The sequence below is a fragment of the Triplophysa rosa genome, linkage group LG15 (assembly GCF_024868665.1).
Source record: "Triplophysa rosa linkage group LG15, Trosa_1v2, whole genome shotgun sequence".
Taxonomy (NCBI): Eukaryota; Metazoa; Chordata; class Actinopteri; order Cypriniformes; family Nemacheilidae; genus Triplophysa; species Triplophysa rosa.
The window spans coordinates 18,827,173-18,847,644 of NC_079904.1; the positions used below are offsets into that span (position 1 = coordinate 18,827,173).

Genomic DNA, 20,472 nt, shown 5'->3' on the forward strand with positions numbered 1-20,472 from the left:
TGTTAGCATGTTAATAAAAACCAGCTACTGAAGTGGATCATATCCAAAGGCTTGGTTGGTATGTAAGAAAAAATAACAATTACTATTAAAGCTGCAAGCAGCGATGATCGGGCCCTCGCGCAAAAGTGCAACCGCAACCCTGTGCCATCACCACCCGTCGGCCTCAGGAACAGTGAACGGTGGGCAACGTGCATATAAGGAGTTACATTATAGATTTTTCCGTGCCATATTTCCTATTGCCATCTGGTGGCACTATGACTATAAGTGAACACTGACGTGGATATGTGTTCAGGCCACGACTCTTATAAAACATATGAAGCGTGAGGCCGGTCGGACATTGCGTGCCTGAGTTACTATAGCTTCCATGGCGAAACATCAAACTTTGTCACGCCTCCACGGACACGCCACTCATGAAAAGTCTGGAACTTGCAATGTATTGTCACAAAGGTCTGAAGATCATACTGGCTGTACACTTCAAATATGATGCTGATCTGTTGAAATGTCTATGAGGAGTCAATCACAGTTTAAAACATGCCACTTCCTGTTGCCAGCAGGTGGCGCTATAACTGTATCTGAATATTACCAAGTAGATGTCTTCAGGCCAAGACTTTTATCAAATGTGTGATGTCTGGGTGAAGTGTGAGGCCTGTTGGACATTGTATGCCTGAGTTACAACAACTTCCTGTTCATGGTGAAACATCAAACTTTGTCACGCCTCCACGGACACGCCCCTCATGAAAAGTCTGGAACTTGCAATGTATCGTCACAAAGGTCTAGGAAGTTATATTATAGAAAGACTTTAATTTATTTACATGTACCAGATTTCCTGTTATTTATTTAAATGTGTCACATTCCCTTTTGCCAGCTGGTGGCGCTATCGCTATAAGTGAACACTGACATGGATATGTGTTAAGGCCAGGACTCTTATCAAACATGTGAAGTGTGAGGCTGGTCGGACATTGTGTGCCTGAGTTACTATAGCTTCCTGTTTCATGGCGAAACATAAAACTTTTTCATGCCGCCACGCACAGGCCCCTCAACTAAAAGTCAGGATCATGAAATGTATCATCACAAAGGTCTGAAGATCATACTGGCTATACTGGTCAAATATGATGCTGACTTGTTTGAATCTGTATGAGGAATAAATCACAGTTTAAAACATGCTACTTCCTGTTTCCTGCAGGTGGCGCTATAACAGTATCTGAATATTACCATGTAGATGTCTTCAGGCCAGGACTTTTATCAAATGTGTGAAGTGTGAGACTGTTCGGACATTGTAGGCCTGAGTTACAACAACTTCCTGTTCATGGCGAAACGCCAAACTTTGGATGGCCGCCAGGGTCACGTTCCCCCATGAAAAGTCAGGATCTCCGCAATTTAGCTTCGCAAAGGCCTTAAGATTAGAATGACATGAAGATGATGTTGATCGGATTAAAACTAGGAGTTCGTTAAAGTACGACGACTGGAAATTGAAACAAATTACAAAATTGCACAGGAAATCAAAAATAACGGACTTCCTGTTGGGTTTAGAGATATGCTCCAAGAGACTTTTCTTAATGATTCGGGGAGTTCTATCAGCCCACCAAATTTGGTGCATGTACGTATTGCGTAGCGGCCTGGGCAGTTCTAGGTGGCGCTAGCGAGCCATTTTGCCACGCCTAATTTTAAAACCCATACTGTATCAGACGTAAATTTTTGCAAGGTCTGATGCATGTGCAAATTATTGTGAGTTTTTGAGCATGTTTAGGCCTTCAAATTAGCGATCGAAGAGGGAGAAGAAGAAGAAGAATGAACAACACAGAAACAAAAGGGCTCTGCACTATGGTGCAAGCCGGTGGCTTGCTCCTCCGTGCTCGGGCCCTAATAATAAACAACACAGAAACAAAAGGGCTCTGCACTACGGTGCAAGCCGGTGGCTTGCTCCTCCGTGCTCGGGCCCTAATAAACAACACAGAAACAAAAAGGCTCTGCACTACGGTGCAAGCCGGTGGCTTGCTCCTCCNTTTCCTTTTATTTTTACATTTATTTATTTATACGTTTATTTATTTTTATATTTATTTATTATCGCATGTATTTATTTCCACTTTTATTTATTTATTCTTGTATTTATTCTTACTTTTCTGTGTCTTGTATGATAATTAGATGGGTTGGTCTTGCCTACTATTGGTTCAGCGTAGATTGAAGCGTTTGATCGATTACTCTTGTCTTGTTTTGGACTAACGTCACGTCACTCACTGATCGTTTGCTTTGTGTATAACGTTAAGTAACTATGGCGGGCGCACAATTAGCTAGAGAGTTACAGCATTTAGCCAATGAAGTCGATAACCATGCATCAAATGACTGTGTGTCATTTAGATTAGGTGCGCTTATTGATGATTTATTACAGATTGACGGCGAGATAAATGACCCTAATTATTTATATAAACATTTTAAATAATACTTTTTTGTTAATCATAGTTCTATAGGAATGAATATGGGGCATTTTAAACCCCTTTATCCAGTCTTGGGGTAGTGATACAAAAACTATATTTTGCATGAAAAATACACCCATGAAGGCCACAAACAGGAACTCTGAGGAATTCATGTACTATCAAACAAATCAATACTTTTAATGATAAACAATGCAGGCTGTTGGGTTAGTTTGACTCCCTTAATGCATTACAGGGTTAAAACTAAATTAACCAAATCCAAAAGGATTGTATCTGCTAACTAAATGAATTGAAATTTTAATTCCTTATCTATATAAACTTATTTACCTATGTATCTGGGTAATTACTACCAGCCCTGAACCTAGAAGCCTAACCCACAGTAAGTGGATACCACTGTTTTATAAGGCTGTGTATTGGCAAGTGCCTCCTGATACGATACATATCACGATAGATGGATCACGATACAATATATTGCTATGTATTTCGATACGATACACATTTGCGATATATTGCAATACTTTAAATAGAAAATGTAAAAAGTAGAAATACAACATGCTGTGCACCACCGGGGTTTTTCTGTAAGGAAAAGTGTAAAAACATCCCTTACCTCTGCAGAGTGGCTGCAATGCATGGACCTTTAGATCAGAGGTTTGGGTTATCAAACTGAGGATTGCGCCCCTCAAGTGGGTAGCACAGGGGAATAAGGTGGCTCACGCAAGTCACTTGGCTGTTGTGGTGCATTGCAGTATAAAACCCCTGGTTCATCTGTGCTGTAAATGCGCTGGTGTCACATCGGTGAAAGCACAATAAATGTCATTGTTACTTTTCTTAATAAACTTTTTGTCTAATGCACTGAAGTAGCCAAGTGACTTCTGTCATGACTTGCGAAGCCTACAAACAGCATTATTTTATATAACTCATTACTTCATGACTTATTTTGAAAAGCAAAGCACACCCACACATCAGCTCTGAGAGCTCAAAGCGTTCTTATATTTTTCGCCATGCTCGCTTCCACTTACTTTTGGCCGTATGTATATGACATGATTTAACAAAAATATCTATAGTAGACGTATCACTATCGGTACACTATCGAAAAAAAAAAATATTGCGATAGTTACTAGCATGAGAAATAACGTTGAAGATCTTGACATTATTTTACACACTCAGGCTCTAAAGAAAGCGGCCCGAAAAATGGAGCGCAACTTTAAGAAACCTAAATTAGAGGTATTTCGTACAGCATGGAAGGATAGTATTCGAAAATACAGGAAAGCCCTAAAAACTTCTAGATCCGCCTACTTTTCATCACTAATAAAAGAAAACCAGCACAACCCTAGGTTTTTATTTAACACAGTGGCTAAATTAACAAAAAATAAATCGTCAGTGACTTCTGATCCTGTATATCAGCATAGAAGTGATGAATTTATGAACTACTTCACATATAAAATCCAAGATATTAGAGAAAAAATTATAACAATGCAATCAGAAGTGAAACCCACTGAACAAACTAACTACAGCGCCCTTAAGGAGAAAATGCAATTATTTTATACCGTAGATCACGATGAGCTGTCTTAAATCATTAGATCATCTAAATCAACAACATGCATGCTGGACCCTATACCTACAAATCTACTGAAAGAGATGCTCCCAGAAATTATAGATCCTCTTCTTGGTATTATTAACTCATTGGCTGTTATAAGGCCCCTTGTCAAAAAAACCCAACTTGACCCTAGAGAACTAGGGAACTACAGGCCTATATCGAATCTATCTTTCATATCTAAAGTCTGGATTTAGAGCATGTCACAGTACAGAGACTGCTTTGATCAGAGTTACAAATGATCTGCTATTGGCGTCTGACCGAGGTTGTGTCTCGTTATTGCTGCTGCTAGACCTTAGTGCTGCATTCGACACCATTGACCACAGCACACTCCTACATAGACACACGAAAATTATGTCGGCATTAAAGGAATAGCTTTGAAATGGTTTAAATATTATTTATCCGACCGTTTTCAATTTGTAGCAATAAATAATGAGGTGTCACGCAAATCGCAAGTCCAGTACGGTGTACCACAGGGCTCAGTCTTAGGGCCTCTGCTCTTCGCATTATACATGCTACCTCTAGGAGATATAATAAAGCGACACGGAGTTAGCTTTCACTGTTATGCTGATGATACTCAACTTTATATTTCCTCGAAGCCTCATGAAACACAGCAGTTCCATCGAATAATGGAATGCATAGTCGATATAAAAAACTGGATGAGTAACAACTTTTTATTACTGAACTCGGACAAAACGGAAGTGTTACTTATTGGACCGAAAACTGCTATAAGTAACAACCAAGAATACTGTTTAACTATTGACGGATGTTCCATAAAACCCTCGTCGTCAGCAAAGAATCTTGGCGTTCTATTCGATAGTAATCTGTCATTTGAGAGCCACGTCGCCAACACCTGTAAAATTGCGTTTTTCCATCTTAAGAATATATCTAAACTACGTCATATGCTGTCAATCTCAGATGCAGAGAAGTTAATTCATGCATTCATGACATCAAGACTAGATTACTGTAATGCACTGTTAGGTGGTTGCCCTGCAGGCTTATTACAAAAACTCCAATTGGTCCAAAACGCGGCAGCTCGAGTTCTTACACGTACAAAAAAGTATGAACATATTAGCCCGGTTCTGTCAACCTTGCACTGGTTACCTATAAAGCATCGCGTTAACTTTAAAATCTTGCTTATTACCTATAAAGCCTTACATGGTTTAGCTCCTCAGTACTTGAATGAACTCCTTTTGTATTACAGTCCTTCACGTGCATTACGCTCTCAGGCGTCCTGTCAGTTGGTAATACCTAGAATTTCAAAATCAAGTGCAGGTGGTAGATCCTTTTCCTATCTAGCGCCTAAACTTTGGAATAGTCTTCCCTGCACTGTCCGGGAGGCAGACACACTCTGTCAGTTTAAATCTAGACTAAAGACGCATCTTTTTAATCTTGCATACACTACTCTTCCATAATATAAATCTTCAGAGGGTTTAGGCTGCATTAGTTAGATCAACCGGAACCAAAAACACAACTGATGTACTTGTTGCATCAAAGAGTACAGAACAGTACTCTACTCTCAGCCAGTCTTGTCTCATTGTTCCAAGGTTACCACAGCGAGCAGGATGCAGTTCATGGCCTGACCTGATGGTAGAGCGGAGAATGGGAAGCGGCGACCTGACAAGAGCTGAGATGATAGAGCTGGATAAAGAAGGATGCGGATCACCTGACACGTCTTCACCACAAAATTTCAAATGCTATTAGATTATTAATGATAATCTTAAACTATAATTTACCTTATTAGTAAGTTTATTTATTTTATTTAGCCTTGTTGTGCAAGCTCTCTGAAGCTTGTGCAGAGGCAGCAGCTTTTGCCAGAGGGGAACTGAAATCCCCTAGTTGGGCCTGGGTTCTCCTGAGGTTTTTTTTCTCGATTAGAGTTTTGGGTTCCTCGACACCATTTGCATACTGTTTTTGCACTATTTGCCTGGCCGGGGGGGCGGCTTTAGAATTTTAAAGTTTTACTTAATTAATATTGCATTTAGGAATTTATAGTCTGTTATATTTGACCTGTGCTTCTCTCTCCTTTATCTTAAATGTGTGCTATCACTGAGCATGTGTGTGTGCGTGCGTGCGTGTCTGTGTGCGTACTTGTCTGTGTACGTCTGTGTGTGCGTGCGTGCGCGTCCGTGTGTGTGTGTCTATGTGTGTTAGTACGTGTGCATATTGTGTGTGTGGAGTGTTTTGTATGTGGGTATGTCTGTCTTCTGTGTTTTCAACTTTTTCTTGTTTTTGCAGGTACAACTTTAATTGTTTTGCTTATAGTCAATATGTGTTATGCACAGCTGCTTTGTAACAATGAAAATTGTAAAAAGCGCTATATAAATAAAGTTGAGTTGAGTTACATGTATCGATATTTTTGCACAGCCCTACTGTTGTATGGGTATAAGTATTGCACATATACTGCATGCTCAACTGAAACATGGCATTTAAAATCATATTTAGTAGCAGCAGCAGTAGTAGTACAAAAGATCAGATAACTTCTTACAAGAAGTACAAGATGCTTTTTGGAACATTCACAAATCATGCAAAGATAACATTGGTTAACTGGCCATGCACATGCCAGCTCAGGTTTTTCTTCAAGTAGGACAGACATATTTGTAAATAGCTGACAACTCATTAACTCTGTGCATGTCACATACAGTAGAAAACTGGTATTTCTGCCAAGGCATATGGTTACTTGTTTAGTGAGGTTTTTAGGGAGGGGACAAACTTTAAATGTGGGTGGAACCTCAAACATTGGGTTCTGGAACAAACGCAAAAGGGTTTGCCTGGTATGTGAATGCTTACATTCTAAGGATTCTAGCTCTTTGTTTGTTTACAGATTTGCGCAATGTGTGGCGTCTCGGAGACACCAAAATACTACCATGAACAGAAAATGGATTATGACTCATCCCTCAGGCTAAGAACAGGTCTACCCCAGTTTAAACAACCCACACGCTGATCTTTAAAATGTTGTCAGACTTAGAATAGTACGTCAAACTATTAACCTACACAGGATGTATGCCAAATCAAATCTGACCTCCCAATTCTCTGTCTATTCAGAATGGAATTACACTGCGTTCCAAATTATTATGCAAATGATATCTTTCTCTGGTTTTCCTAATTTGTCGATGCAAATGACAGTCAGTATAATTTTCAAGTAATCAACAGTTAGGGTACATTTGGAATTTTATTGAACAAACCTCCCACTGACAACAGTATTTATTTAAAAAATGAAAAACTCAAAATGCACTGTTCCAAATTATTATGCACAACAGAGTTTGAAAACATTTCATAGGTTGTAAAAAACTGAAAATGGTCATTTGTTGAATTTGCAGCATTAGGAGGTCATATTTACTGAAATCAAAAGCTATTTCAATCAAAAACATCCTAACAGGGCAAGTTACATGTTAACATAGGACCCCTTCTTTGATATCACCTTCACAATTCTTGCATCCATTGAACTTGTGAGTTTTTGGATAGTTTCTGATTGAATTTCTTTGCAGGATGTCAGAATAGCCTCCCAGAGCTGCTGTTTTGATGCTAACTGCCTCCCACCATCATAGATCTTTCGCTTGAGGATGCTCCAAAGGGTTGAGGTCAGGGGAGGATGGTGGCCACACCATGAGTTTCTCTCCTTTTATGCCCATAGCAGCCAATGACACAGAGGTATTCTTTGCAGCATGAGATGGTGCATTGTCATGCATGAAGATGATTTTGCTACGGAAGGCATGGTTCTTCTTTTTGTACCATGGAAGAAAGTGCTCAGTCAGAAACTCTACATACCTTGCAGAGTTCATTTTCACACCTTCAGGGACCCTAAAGGGGCCCACCAGCTGTCTCCCCATGATTCCAGCCCAAAACATGACTCCGCCACCTCCTTGCTGACGTCGCAGCCTTGTTGGGACATGGTGGCCATCCACCAACCATCCACTACTCCATCCATCTGGACCATCCAGGGTTGCACGGCACTCATCAGTAAACAAGACTGTTTGAAAATTAGTCTTCATGTATGTGTGGGCCCACTGCAACCGTTTCTGCTTGTGAGCATTGGTTAGGGGTGGCCGAATAGTAGGTTTATGCACAACTGCAAGCATCTGGAGGATCCTACACCTTGAGGTTTTCGGGACTCCCGAGGCACCAGCAGCTTCAAATACCTGTTTGCTGCTTTGCAATGGCATTTTTGCAGCTGCTCTCTTAATCCGATGAATTTGTCTGGAAGAAACCTTCCTCATTCTGCCTTTATCTGCACGAACCCTTCTGTGCTCTGAATCAGCCACAAATCTCTTCACAGTACGATGATCTCGCTTAAGTTTTCGTGAAATATCTAATGTTTTCATACCTTGTCCAAGACATTGCACTATTTGACGCTTTTCGGCAGCAGACAGATCCTTTTTCTTTCCCATATTGCTTGAAACCTGTGGCCTGCTTAATAATGTGGAACGTCCTTCTTAAGTAGTTTTCCTTTAATTGGGCTCACCTGGCAAACTACTTATCACAGGTGTCTGAGATTGATTTCAGTGATCCAAAGAGCACTGAGACACAATACCATCCATAAGTTTAATTGAACAATATAAAATTAAATGTTTACGACACTTAAATCCAATTTGCATAATAATTTGGAACACAGTGTACATCTTTGAAAGACACCAAATGAAAGTCCGAACTTATAGTCATGGCTGAAAATAATTTGTGTCCATACTGTAACAGCAATAGCAAGCCTAGACTTTCATGCACCTGTAATACCTGAAAGCTGCTATTCAGACTTTTAGCTAAATCTGCTATTAGATCATACTGGGACCAGACAAGTTCAAACTAGTTACACCGCAGGGATTGTTATTTGTGAATCTCCCTTCTCTGAACTCTTAGCGAAGAAACGTTTGAAATTACTAACCATGGAAACAAGAGTTTTTAATAATGTATTTCTGATTGCTTCATGAGAAACAGAATATTACAACACGCCACAATGTGTGATCTCAACACTCATCTTGACACACGTCACAGTATCGCCATGGTGACATAAGAGTATGCTGTTGTTAGAAACGGTTGCTATTGTGATGCCCCTCCTCCTTTTATACAAACAAAGCTTTAGTGGTTTCCAGTTCAAATGTCAGGTCAAGACAGATACTGTCGATAGTATTACTCTAGTTCATGCCCAGTTTATTTCTATAATCGGAGTTTCCAGCAATTATGTGGTCTGAGCACTTACTTTGTTTAAAGATATGCCTATCAGACAGATACTAATAATTTACTCCTTCATTCTTTAGTGAAAAGCAGGCATCCCATTTGACAAATGCACATGCATATTTATTTATAACATGATTTCATGAATTTTTGCAGTACCCAATTGCACACAATTTTTAAGAACATTATTGTAGTAAAAGGGATGTTCAGAGGGACAAGCCCTAGGAACCCATGGAAAATACTTTAGATGGCTACAGATAAAATGGCTGATGCTAGAAGATATCTTTGAAGGGGGAGCCCCGGAAAAAAGAAGCAGGGGGACTACCATGAACCCCCCAACCCCGCTTTCATGTAGAAGTTTGAGGGGCCTTCCATGTGGGACGTTTCACTTCAGTTTTACATCAAACTGACTCAGCTCTCATCTTCATATTGATATATTTCTTAATTAAATTTTTTCATTTCCTTTAAAAACTTGCTTTTACTTAACACACATATCACATAAAGATTTTTAACTAAAACGTTTTTTTTTTTTTAAGTATTTTAATATATAAATACTGTGGTTCCAAGTATAATTTGGACACTTTGGTCACACAAAATAGCCTATAAAACAATTTGCATTTGTAAACTAAAAATGCTAAAGATTTTTAATAACCTTTTTTTTGCATTTTTTAGTGGAAAACAGTTCTTCTTCAAACAAGTGTAGCATTAACCACATGTGTGTGTTAATCCACGAACAATGTTCCACGAAATGTGAAACATTTTTTAAATCTAAATTTAAGAGTATTTGAGGGGGCAGTAGCATTGTGCATTTTAATTGTGCAAAAGCAAACAAAATGTGAATGTGTTGCTGAAAAGAATTCTGTACACTCGTAGCCAAATGGTTAAATAAACCAGTGCTATTTTCAGCTGTCTATTTGTAGCATAAAGAGTGTTTATTAACAATGCCTGATTTCCTCCTAACTTCATTCACGCTCCCTTTTCATTCACTTTAACCATGCGTTTGGTTTAGCGCGGTACTACAAGGTACATTCGAATGTGTAATAGGAAAATACACATTTTCATTCTTACTTCGCGGAGTCATGTTGGGGGAAATTCTCTCAATAAAAGCCCGCTACGAGTTCCCCTTTTCAGAGTAAAGTTAAGATAACTTCACATGGAAATCCCCTCTTCCTCACCATGAAACGGAGGCGTTATAAAAGCTCTTTGCGCCGCCCTCCCAAGTGCATTTAACTGCTGAGTGCGATAGAGAGCGCATCGTAAGCTACGAACGCAATGGATGTACACAGTGCCACCATGAGTAACTATATGGATTGTAATTTTGATGAAATGGATTTGAAAAACAGGAAAATGCAACACTGTGAGGATCGCGTTGATAGTGGCGTGGATTCGTTAAAGGAGGACGAGTACAGAAAACTTGTGGAGGAGATGGAGAATCTGACAATGCCGCGTGACAAACTCACATACGATGAACCTTGGAAACAAGAAGTCACAGAGGACGGAGACACGTAAGTTTCACCCTTTCTTAAACAAAATAAAAAAATGACATAATGCAGGAAAATGTGAATGGATTAAACCAAAAACAAATTTAATTTCAATTTGATTGTTAATATGTATATTGTTTTTCAACTTTTCTAAAGTGCATGCAATTTAGTAAGCTATATTATATACATAATAGTTAAACTTTCACAAATTCGTGCAAAAATTCGGAAGAAACAAATATCGCTCAAGTGCAGTCTGGCGCAGTGCCAAAGTGGGAGGCGCTTGAGAAACAAAGTGCGCAGGCAGGAAAGTCCCTGGCGCGCGGCCAAGCGCAGATAATGCATCAGATGTGTCAAGCCACACTGGTTGGAAATAACCTTAAAAAATCCATTCTTGCGAAACGCCCGCCTGCTTGCACGGTGTCTCTGCTAAACCACTTCCTTTGAGAGGATTCTTTAAATACTGATTTCTAAAAAAACTCCCACCTTTTTTTCCAGGTATCTTCATCTTGCCATCATCCATGAGGCAGAGGATTATGCCATCCAGATCATCAAACAGTGTCAGAATGACTCATTCCTGAACAGACAGAACAACCAAAGACAGGTAGTTGTCTACATAGGAACACTGTAACGGAAATACCAAAGAGTTTTCTTGTTTCCATCTTTAAAGACTTGTTTATTAATGTGTGATTTGCATCTGCAGACCGCACTGCATCTAGCCGTAATCACGGAACAGCCACAAATGGTGGAGCGGCTGTTGAAGGCCGGATGTGACCCCTGCCTGGTCGATCAAAGTGGAAACACAGCTCTCCACATTGCCTGCAAAAGAGGGTCTCTCGCTTGCTTCGCAGTGCTCACACAGATTCAGACCCAGCACTTGCGATCCATCCTCACCTTCCCAAATTACAGCGGTAAGTCAAGTTCCAACAATATACACCTTTTAAAAGTCACATTTTTGCATTTGTAGCTTTGAAGTGCAGTTTGTGAAGGATTGTTATTTTTATCGCAGGACACACGTGTCTCCACGTAGCAGCCATTCAAAATTATCTCTCAATGGTGGAGATTCTGGTCCAGCTTGGGGCAGACATTAATACAAAGGTATGGTATGCAATTAAATGATAGTCCAGCTCATAAATGAATCGTGTTCTTTGGGTTACTGCTTGTGCTTTTAAAGAGAACTAATGTGAGCTTTGTTGTCATGTTCAGGAGCAGTGTAGTGGCCGCACATCACTACATTTGGCAGTGGACCTGCAGAACTTGGACCTGGTGCGAACACTCATTGCTTTGGGAGCTGACGTCAACAGCCTTACCTATGGTGGGTACACGCCATACCACCTGACCTTTGGCCGACAGAACAGTGAAATCCAGAGACAGCTTTTCGATCGGACTGCTCAAGAGCTCATAGAAATGACAGACAGCGAGTCAGAGAGTGACGAAGAGCATTCCTCTGAAGATGATTGTGTAAGTTTCCGCCAAAGCTTTCTCTAAATAAATTTGATTTTACGTGAGAAATTGTGCACTTTAAGGGAAATACATTCAGAGAGACCATGAGGCATTTTAACATTTCCCTGTAGTGTTTAGTTTGTAAAGTGCATAGAAAAGATCTCTAATCATTTACCTGATGTTCCTTTGCAGATGTATGATGACATCCAATTTTGTGGGAGATAAGACTGGTTGTCAGAACAACATTACTTAAATGCAAAGCAGCGACAGCCGGAGATGCTGTTTCGGAAAGTTCAAGCTGGGGTGTGCCATTTCCCAGGAAGCTATTGGGATTCAGAGTGGCAAAATGTTCTCGGGTGACATATGATTGTGTTGGTGCTATTAAAGGTGTTAGAATCCCAGAGATAGCTGGATGAAAATCCTTTAAATAAAACACCTTTGAAATCTACTTTTGAAGCCAAAGACATTTTGTATATAAAAATGTGTATAATGTGTAAATTAAAGAGATATATGTTTATATTTGTAAATATGTTAAACAAAAGACTTGTAAATAATGTTCATAGATTATATAACACTGTGATAATATTTTTACATTAAAAAATGACAGAAATGTATTCTGAGTCTAAGTGTTTCTTGTGCTGAAGTGATTTCAGAATGCCTAGAAATTTTCTGAGTTGTGAAATGTGTGAAAGAACATAAGTACTGGTAAATTACCAGCATATACTGAAGGTTGGGGGAAAAAGGCCCTCAATGTGTACTGTAAATGTTATCATTTCCTTTTTGTAACTCATGAGTCACATAGATGTGTCATTGTATAAAATTCCTTGTCTGCCGAAATAGAGTCATGAATCATTGACTCATCCTTGTTGATCAATTTCCCTCAAAGAGAAATCAAAACTCGCAACAATTGTCTTTAAGCTTTATAATCAGTATATTTAATTCTGGAATGTCATTCATGTCTGTGTAAACGAGCAGATCTTCCATTAAGACCTACCTTAACAAAGAAATATATAGATTGTTCAGATTGAACTTAAAATCCCTTTTTTTAAAAACCTTGACGAGACAGGGAACATACACGAGGAATTCAGAAATGTAGGGAAATTCCATTACTTTCCTTCTTTAAATGAGTATACAACTCAATTTATTGGAAAGACATAAGTATGACAAACATCATCATGTATTTGTCACATGAAGAAAGGTTATTTCCAACTCTGCGTGTATATATATCACACCCCACACTGCAGAATCTAGAAAACGCTAATAGATTATAATATTATTAAAATATTAATTTTGTTAAAAGATTTGTTTTTTCATTTAGTAATGCTCTTCAGAAACAGCAAAAAATATATGTTTCCTAGAAAAATCACTTCATCCTGTTCCACCTGGTTACATCACAATCATCCTGCTGAAAGGTTTACATCTATCTGGCTTTTAATGCATCCTGTTGCCTTCTTGAATGGTTCATCAATGAATGTATGTATTTTCTGTAAACACACTGTGATCTTAACATCACACAAATCACTGTTGGAAAGGTGTTAAATGTGTAAAAGATGCTGAAAAGGCATCTAAATTCATCACATTTACAACACAAACATTTTACAAAACAAAAAAATTCAAATTTGTTTCGGTCAGTAACATTGCCATTTAGATCTCTCGAACCAAGCAATGTGGATGAGTCACATGATCAAGTATATGCATTAACCACAAAAGCATGTGTTTAACTCTCCTTGCGTGATCACCTCTAGTCATTCCTATCTGACTCAAAGAAGGTTTAAGATGCATCAACATTCAGAAAGAATTCCACACAATGAAAAGTAGGTTTCTATTTCCTGGTTAGGGAAAACACAAGATAAATGAAAACGTTTGCACGTGCACGTGTCGGTGATTCCCCTTGCAAAAGGTTTGTTTCTCACACTTCCTGATAAATGTGAAGGAAAAGGGGTATACTGTAAAAAACAGCAGGAGGCTTTGAAATATTTTTCTTAAAATGTATTTAATGGAACGGGGAATTTACATGAGAACAAGGGCTCTGACTGGAATTCTACATATCCCAGGACTTCCTGAGTAGAACACTGGAGATATTAGTCCCTCTCAGACAGAGAGACCAAGTGAGTGTCCACCTCTGCCTCTGACAAAATCCTAAAATACAGGAAATAATTAAGTCTAACAACATTTCAGGTGCTACAACCATAAAAATGCAATCTGTAAACTATGCAATTACAGTTCTTTTTAAAAGTGAACTGTGTTTCTGTAGCTAAACTGTATTAGCAGCCTTAAGGTTATAAGATCAATTACCAGAGAACACATAAAATGTAAACCTTAATGCACTGTATGTTGCCTTGCATAAAAGCCTCATAATGCATAAATGTAGAAATGAACTACAGTACATTACTACACAGTGCCTATGCAACAATTGCATGTGAAAACAGAGAAAATTTTAACAACAAATGCAGTACTTTATAAATATAGTACATAGTAATGTAGTATCGTAAACATCTACAATTGTGCATAACACAGAGACAGCGAATCTCTGTGTAAATGGTCACTGTATTCCACCCACCTGAATTTCGGATCCTCTGCTGTTACTATGCCTACCTCCAACTCAGACGGCTTGAAATCAATCGACAGCACAGTTGATAAGCAGGTGATTGCCGTCTGTGGAAAGAAAGGTTTAATCTATATTAAAATAGTCATTTAAGTGAGACACCACAGTTAATTATAAAATAAAACTGGCAATGCTAAGAAATTGTGAACTTTTCTTACAGAACAGATCACAGATTTTAAAATAGATTGGGAACACCCACTGTTTGTGTGATACATACAACAATTGTGTAATCAATAAGAAAACAATATTTCAATAAATTTCCCATTTTAAATAAACCAGCTGGTTAAATGCACTGGAAAAAAGTCAGATGTATAAAGTCATCATTACAGATGAAGCGGAGTGTTAGAATGAACCCTGTGGTGAAGTTTTAAGAGCACGTTATTAATTTTCAAATAATTATTGCAGATCTAATATTCGACTAGTTGTGCACACCCCTACTGCACGCCTGCATCAAGTTTAAACAGCTTGTCCTTTTAGAATATTAAGATGACACGCAGCGAAGTGCGGAGCCAGGCGCAAGTAAAAAGCATTCACAGACACAGGCTGCGCGTGCTTAGCCCCGGTGGCCGTTTAATGATGGGTTTCAGTAACCATCCCTATGACAGTTCCGGTGGAGAGAGCATGCTCTTGTGGGCGCCCATGGCATGCTGACAGTGGCACTGCGCAGAAGACGGATTGAGGACGGGCCATGTTCACACCTTAAACGAACTGTACCAGAGTTCGTTTGGAACCGGACTGAGACTACCTCCTCAGCTAGGTCTCGGTACAGTTGTTTGGTCTGCACTTGAGTGCGATTGCTATATTCACACCTGCCCAAAAGATCTGCAACCAAGGTGAGAAACAAATTAGAGTTCCAAACAAGACAGGTGTGAATACCCTTAGATTAATATGATAAGATAAACCTTTATTTGTCCCACAGTGGGGAAATTTCAGTGCTACAGCAGCAAAAAACAGAAAAAGTTCAAATATAGAAACTAGAAAGTAAAGTTTGAGTACAGACTTTATGTTGGCTTGACAAAGCCTGTCCTGAAGAGTTTGAAATAGTTTGAAAGGTTTTATCGATTAAACTTATCGTAAAACTTTGTTCTCGTTGTTCTGATACAGAGATATACTGTAGGTCTGGCTAAACTGTTGCTAAGGTCATGGGTTTGGTTGCTATGGGCATGGCTTTGCCAGCTGGCAACTGATAATACTTTGAGCAACAAGTGAAGCGAGCACGACCCCATGTGTCAACAATGTTCTAAAGCAGATATTGGTCCTGCTAAATGGCTGCTAAGGTCATGTGTTTGGTTGCTATGGGCGTGGCTTAGCAGAAGCCAATTGATGATGCTTCAAGTCCCAAGTGAAACAAACCAACCCCCATGTCTGTAAGATGTTCTGATGCAGAGATATAGGTATTGCTAAATGGTTGCTAGGCTAACCTGTTTGGTTGCTATGGGCGTGGCTTAGCATCTTCCATTTGATGATACTCTAAGCTAGTGTTGTCAAAAGTACCGGTACTTCGGGTCCAAGTCGGTACCTAAAAATAAAAAAGTTGTCGGTACCTAATTTTCATAAGACCTGGTACCACCGACGTACCAGGTCAACCGGGTACTGATGCTCTGTCTGACACGTTGTCAGTCGGAAACTTTTTATAGACGCAATAAGACGTGATGAGCGGGTAAGCGCGGCTCTGATCCACAAGAGATGCGCACAGAAATACTTCAGATTCAAGTCATATCACGAAGAAAACAAACAGAGTTTTGTGGTGAAACGAGGAAGCATCCAGATTTAAGTTTACAAGTTCAAGTAAGTTTCAAATTCTGTTCGCGTTTGCATTATGAATGTTGTATCATATGTTAAATTTAAAGGTTACGTTAAAATAAACGTCCCTGTTTGCGTGTTAATTTGTTAGCGCCAATGCTAATCCAGTCAAGTGTCCTTATTAACCATTTAATGCTTTTATAACTGTAATGGGGTAAAATAAATGGGAGGACAGGGTGGGGTTTACAGTACCTATTTTATTTAGGCCTATCTGAAATCTATGTGCTAGAAAACTATCATACTAACTGTATTACTAGCAATGTGTATGTCTTGGATAGATAACTCTATTAGGTTTAAAAAGCCACATTTAAACTAAAGAAAAATATATCTGTTGCATTTATTATTTTAATATACAGTTACCTTAATGTAAGTAATCTTGTGTAAATGCAGTATAAAAACGGAGGTTTGTTTTAATATTGCATATGCATGTTTGTTCAGTCAGTTGACTTACTGAAGTTTATTCTATTTGTCTTACACAGCAGCAGACTGAGGAAGATCAGCATCAGCAGAGAGCACACAACAGTTTCAGCAACAATTAACTTATACTTCATGTATACTAAATGGCATTGCTTTCTATACATTTATATTAACAATGAGCTTTATTAATAAAATTGTTTCAATTAGCATGTACTGGTGTTTTGCTTTGGTACCGAAATTGGTACCGAGAACCGTGGAATTTTACTGGTATTGGTACCGACTACTGAAATTTTGGTACCGTGACAACACTACTCTAAGCTATGAGTGAAACTAACCAACCCCCGTGTCTCTACGATGTTCTGATGCAGAGATATAGGTATTGCTAAATGGTTGCTAGGCTAACCTGTTTGGTTGCTATGGGCGTGGCTTAGCATCTGCCATTTGATAATACTCTAAGCTATGAGTGAAACAAACCAAACCCCATGTCTCTACGATGTTCTGATGCAGAGATATAGGTATTGCTAAACGGTTGCTAGGCTAACCTGTTTGGTTGCTATGGGCATGGCTTAGCAGAAGCCAATTGATGCTGCTTCAAGTACCAAGTGAAACAAACCAACCCCCATGTCTCTACAATGTTCTGATGCAGAGTTATAGGTCTTGTTAAATGGTTGCTAAGTTAACATGTTTTGTTGCTATGACCGTGGCTTCGTAGCTTAATGAAGTTTCAGGGATACTGGTTGGTTGCCTGAGTCAAGTGAGCCCACCCCCTTGTCTTTACGACACTGAGTTGCAAAGATATCCATCTGGACTTTTTATAATGGGAGTCTATGGGAGCGTTTGCTAGGTTGCTGTAAATGGTTGCTATGGGCGTGGCTTCGTAGCTTAAGAAAGTTCCTGGGATACTGATTGGTTGCCTGAGAAAAATGAGCCCACCCCCTTGTCTCTAAGTGGCTGTACTGCAAAGTTATTCTACATAGGACAGTTATGACGCCTTACATGGGCATGTTTCCTGTCCCATTATAAGTCAATGGGGAATTTTGGGGGGCTCTTACAACCCAGGGGTACAACTTACACCCCACTGTGAGGTAAGTTCTTACAGAGCCTCCCAGCTTCTTCAAACGTGGTAACTCGCAAGTTTCTACGACATCCTCGCTTTGAGTTATGAGCCGTCAAAGTTTGTCGCAATGTTAAGTCTATGGGAAATTAGGTGGTTTTGAGAGTCCGGTTTTCGAAAACCAGAACCCGGATCAGTTAGAAAAGAAAAGGTTTGTGGAAAGTTTGGTGGATGTAGCTTGAAAGCTCTAGGAGGAGTAGCAGTCAGAAATTTTGGGGATCAGAAGTATAATAATAAGCTTAGATACAAGATCAGTATGTTGGCTCTGTCAAGCCAACATAATAACTCTTTCAAACAAACAACACACTAGCGCTAGGATTTACTGAGGGCAGCTCTGATTGTAAAGTCTAACTGCAGTTGGGAGAAAAGACCTTTGGTAACGCTCCTTCAGACATCAAGGATGATAGCTTGACAACCATTCTCCTTTCTCCCACCTCCTGTACTGTGTCCAGAGACATCCCCATGACTGAGCTGGCCTTTCTGATCAATTTGTCCAATCTCTTCCCATCTGCAGTAGAAATGCTGCCACACCAGCAGAGTCAAAAAAGGTCTTCAATAGTACTCCCCGTACTCCAAAAGACCTCAACAGGAAGAGTCTGCTCTGCCCCTTCTTATAAATTGCATCCGTATTATCTGTCCAAACTAGTTTATTATTCATATGAACACCCAGATATTTATAAGACTGCACTCTCTCAATGTCATTTCCCTGGATATTCACTAAAGGTAGTGAAAGATCTTTTTTACAATATGGTTCTCTATGAATGCAGTTGTGGGTTCCAAAAATGTAGAGTGAACAAAACATTATTAAGGACTCAAATAAACCATATTTTGGTGCTGTGTGAATTTGGCCTATATTTTGCTCTAAAATATTTTTCAATTTACTTCTTACTATCAGTTTAAAGAAGCAACAGATGAAACTGGAGACCTATTAGACCAAAGACAGTGCCATTTGACCTCCAAACATGGTGCGTATTATGGCATCCAAAGAGTTCAATTTTGGTCTCATCTGACCAGACTATATTCTCCCAGTGTTTCACAGGCTTGTCTAAGGTTGGTTTCACATTTAGTTTGATTGCTTGGTCCGAACCATAGGTCGATTGCCCCTCCTCCCCCTGCTGGACTGCGTTCATATATTTTTTTCGGTCCGAACCGTGAGTCATTTGCATCATCAAGCCTGCAGCTGTTTACCCTGTCGCTTGTAACAACAATGCAGGAGGCAGTGGCAAAATGCATAACATTGCTCGCTTCACTTTTATACATTTATGTTTTTGAACCGTTAGTTTTGTTTCCAAAGCTTCAGTACATAACAGTACTTTTGTCTGTTATGAATGTACTGCAAATGCTCTTTGACTTAACGCTGAAGGCAAACAGAAATGAGATATACAGCTCTCTGCTTGGAACTCTAGTCACGCTCGTCAGAAAAGTGAGTGAAACACGCATACAAGCACACATTGCATTCAGTGCATTACTTATCGTTTTCTAATTCCAGGTCTTTCTGAAGCTCTCCACAAGTGGTCCTTTGCTCTTGGACAACTCTTGTGATAATTCTTTTAACTCTGTCTGAAATCTTGTGAGGAGCACTGGTCGTGGCCGGTTTATGGTGAAATTATGTTCTTTCCATGTCCAGATTATGGCCCCAACAGTGCTCACTGGAACAATTTAGAATAGGGATGGCCATTTTTGATCATATTTCATTTTGAGTACTGGACAGGTTTGAAAAACGAGTACTCGATTAATTGGGGGTGGGGCCTGTCCCTCATGATGACAATAAAAGGATTTTAATTAACACTTGTTTTAACAAAATTTATGTTGATATAACTACGACAAGATTGAATAAATAATTAAATCAACACTGCTATATTATTAAAAATTCACAGTCAATGTTTTTGAAAATAAGGTAAACATTTAAAAGAAATAACAGCGTGAGGTGAAGCATCATCTCTGCCCTGTCGCATTTCTGTCTGTCAGTGTCTGACGGTAAGTCTCTTATGCTTGTCTGTCTGATAGTGGTCTTACCTGAAATTTTGTGTCTAAATATGGTGTGGATCAGGGCGAGCGTTTTTAATTCATTCTTAAGAACTTGAGCGCACGTTCACAGCCACGCGAGCTCAGCTTCCATGGGAATGGATTGAAAACCCACTTCTTTATCAGTCGGCATTGCGTATACCCACTTGAGTAGTGCATGGTATGCACGGGTATACGGCTGTAATACGGTTTAATAATACGGAAGGAAGGAGGCGGGAACCGGTGAACATTCAAACCAACTTTATTCAAATAAATAAACAACAACACGGAAGTAAAAAGGCTGGCAGCCACCTCACGGTCGACTGCCGGCCACACAAACATAAACAAAACTTAACGTATGTCCGGGCCCGGTCCTCTCTCGCCGTTTCCTCCTGTCGCTCGGCCTCTTATGCTTCCGA

General features: G+C 39.4%; 2 protein-coding genes across 3 annotated transcripts in view; one reads left to right on the forward strand and one right to left on the reverse strand.

Annotated features, from left to right (window-relative positions):
* Positions 1 to 10,399: 10,399 nt before the first annotated feature.
* On the forward strand, positions 10,400 to 12,724 carry nfkbiaa (nuclear factor of kappa light polypeptide gene enhancer in B-cells inhibitor, alpha a). Its single transcript, XM_057353070.1, has 6 exons — positions 10,400 to 10,694; positions 11,166 to 11,271; positions 11,371 to 11,578; positions 11,677 to 11,765; positions 11,874 to 12,128; positions 12,303 to 12,724. Exons 1-6 carry the CDS (start codon positions 10,462 to 10,464, stop codon positions 12,333 to 12,335), a joined length of 924 nt encoding a protein of 307 aa, XP_057209053.1. The 5' UTR covers positions 10,400 to 10,461; the 3' UTR covers positions 12,336 to 12,724.
* Positions 12,725 to 14,084: 1,360 nt separating this feature from the next.
* The window catches only part of psma6b (proteasome 20S subunit alpha 6b), a 28,907-nt gene continuing 22,519 nt past the window's right edge, over positions 14,085 to 20,472 (reverse strand). For both annotated transcript variants that reach the window (XM_057353076.1, XM_057353077.1), the window contains exons 6-7: positions 14,671 to 14,765; positions 14,085 to 14,249 (exon numbers count right to left, since the gene is read on the reverse strand). In XM_057353076.1, coding sequence (XP_057209059.1) covers positions 14,192 to 14,249; positions 14,671 to 14,765 — 153 coding nt within the window. In that variant the 3' untranslated portion in view covers positions 14,085 to 14,191. The remainder of the gene's footprint in view (positions 14,250 to 14,670; positions 14,766 to 20,472) is intronic.

Bases quoted from the DNA above. Each gene is read 5' to 3' on its own strand.
- nfkbiaa (XM_057353070.1), top strand. From the start codon at position 10,462: ATGGATGTACACAGTGCCACCATGAGTAACTATATGGATTGTAATTTT. The intron at 10,695-11,165 runs GTAAGTTTCACC...CTTTTTTTCCAG, and splicing joins GTCACAGAGGACGGAGACAC to GTATCTTCATCTTGCCATCA. The intron at 11,579-11,676 runs GTAAGTCAAGTT...TTTTTATCGCAG, and splicing joins CACCTTCCCAAATTACAGCG to GACACACGTGTCTCCACGTA.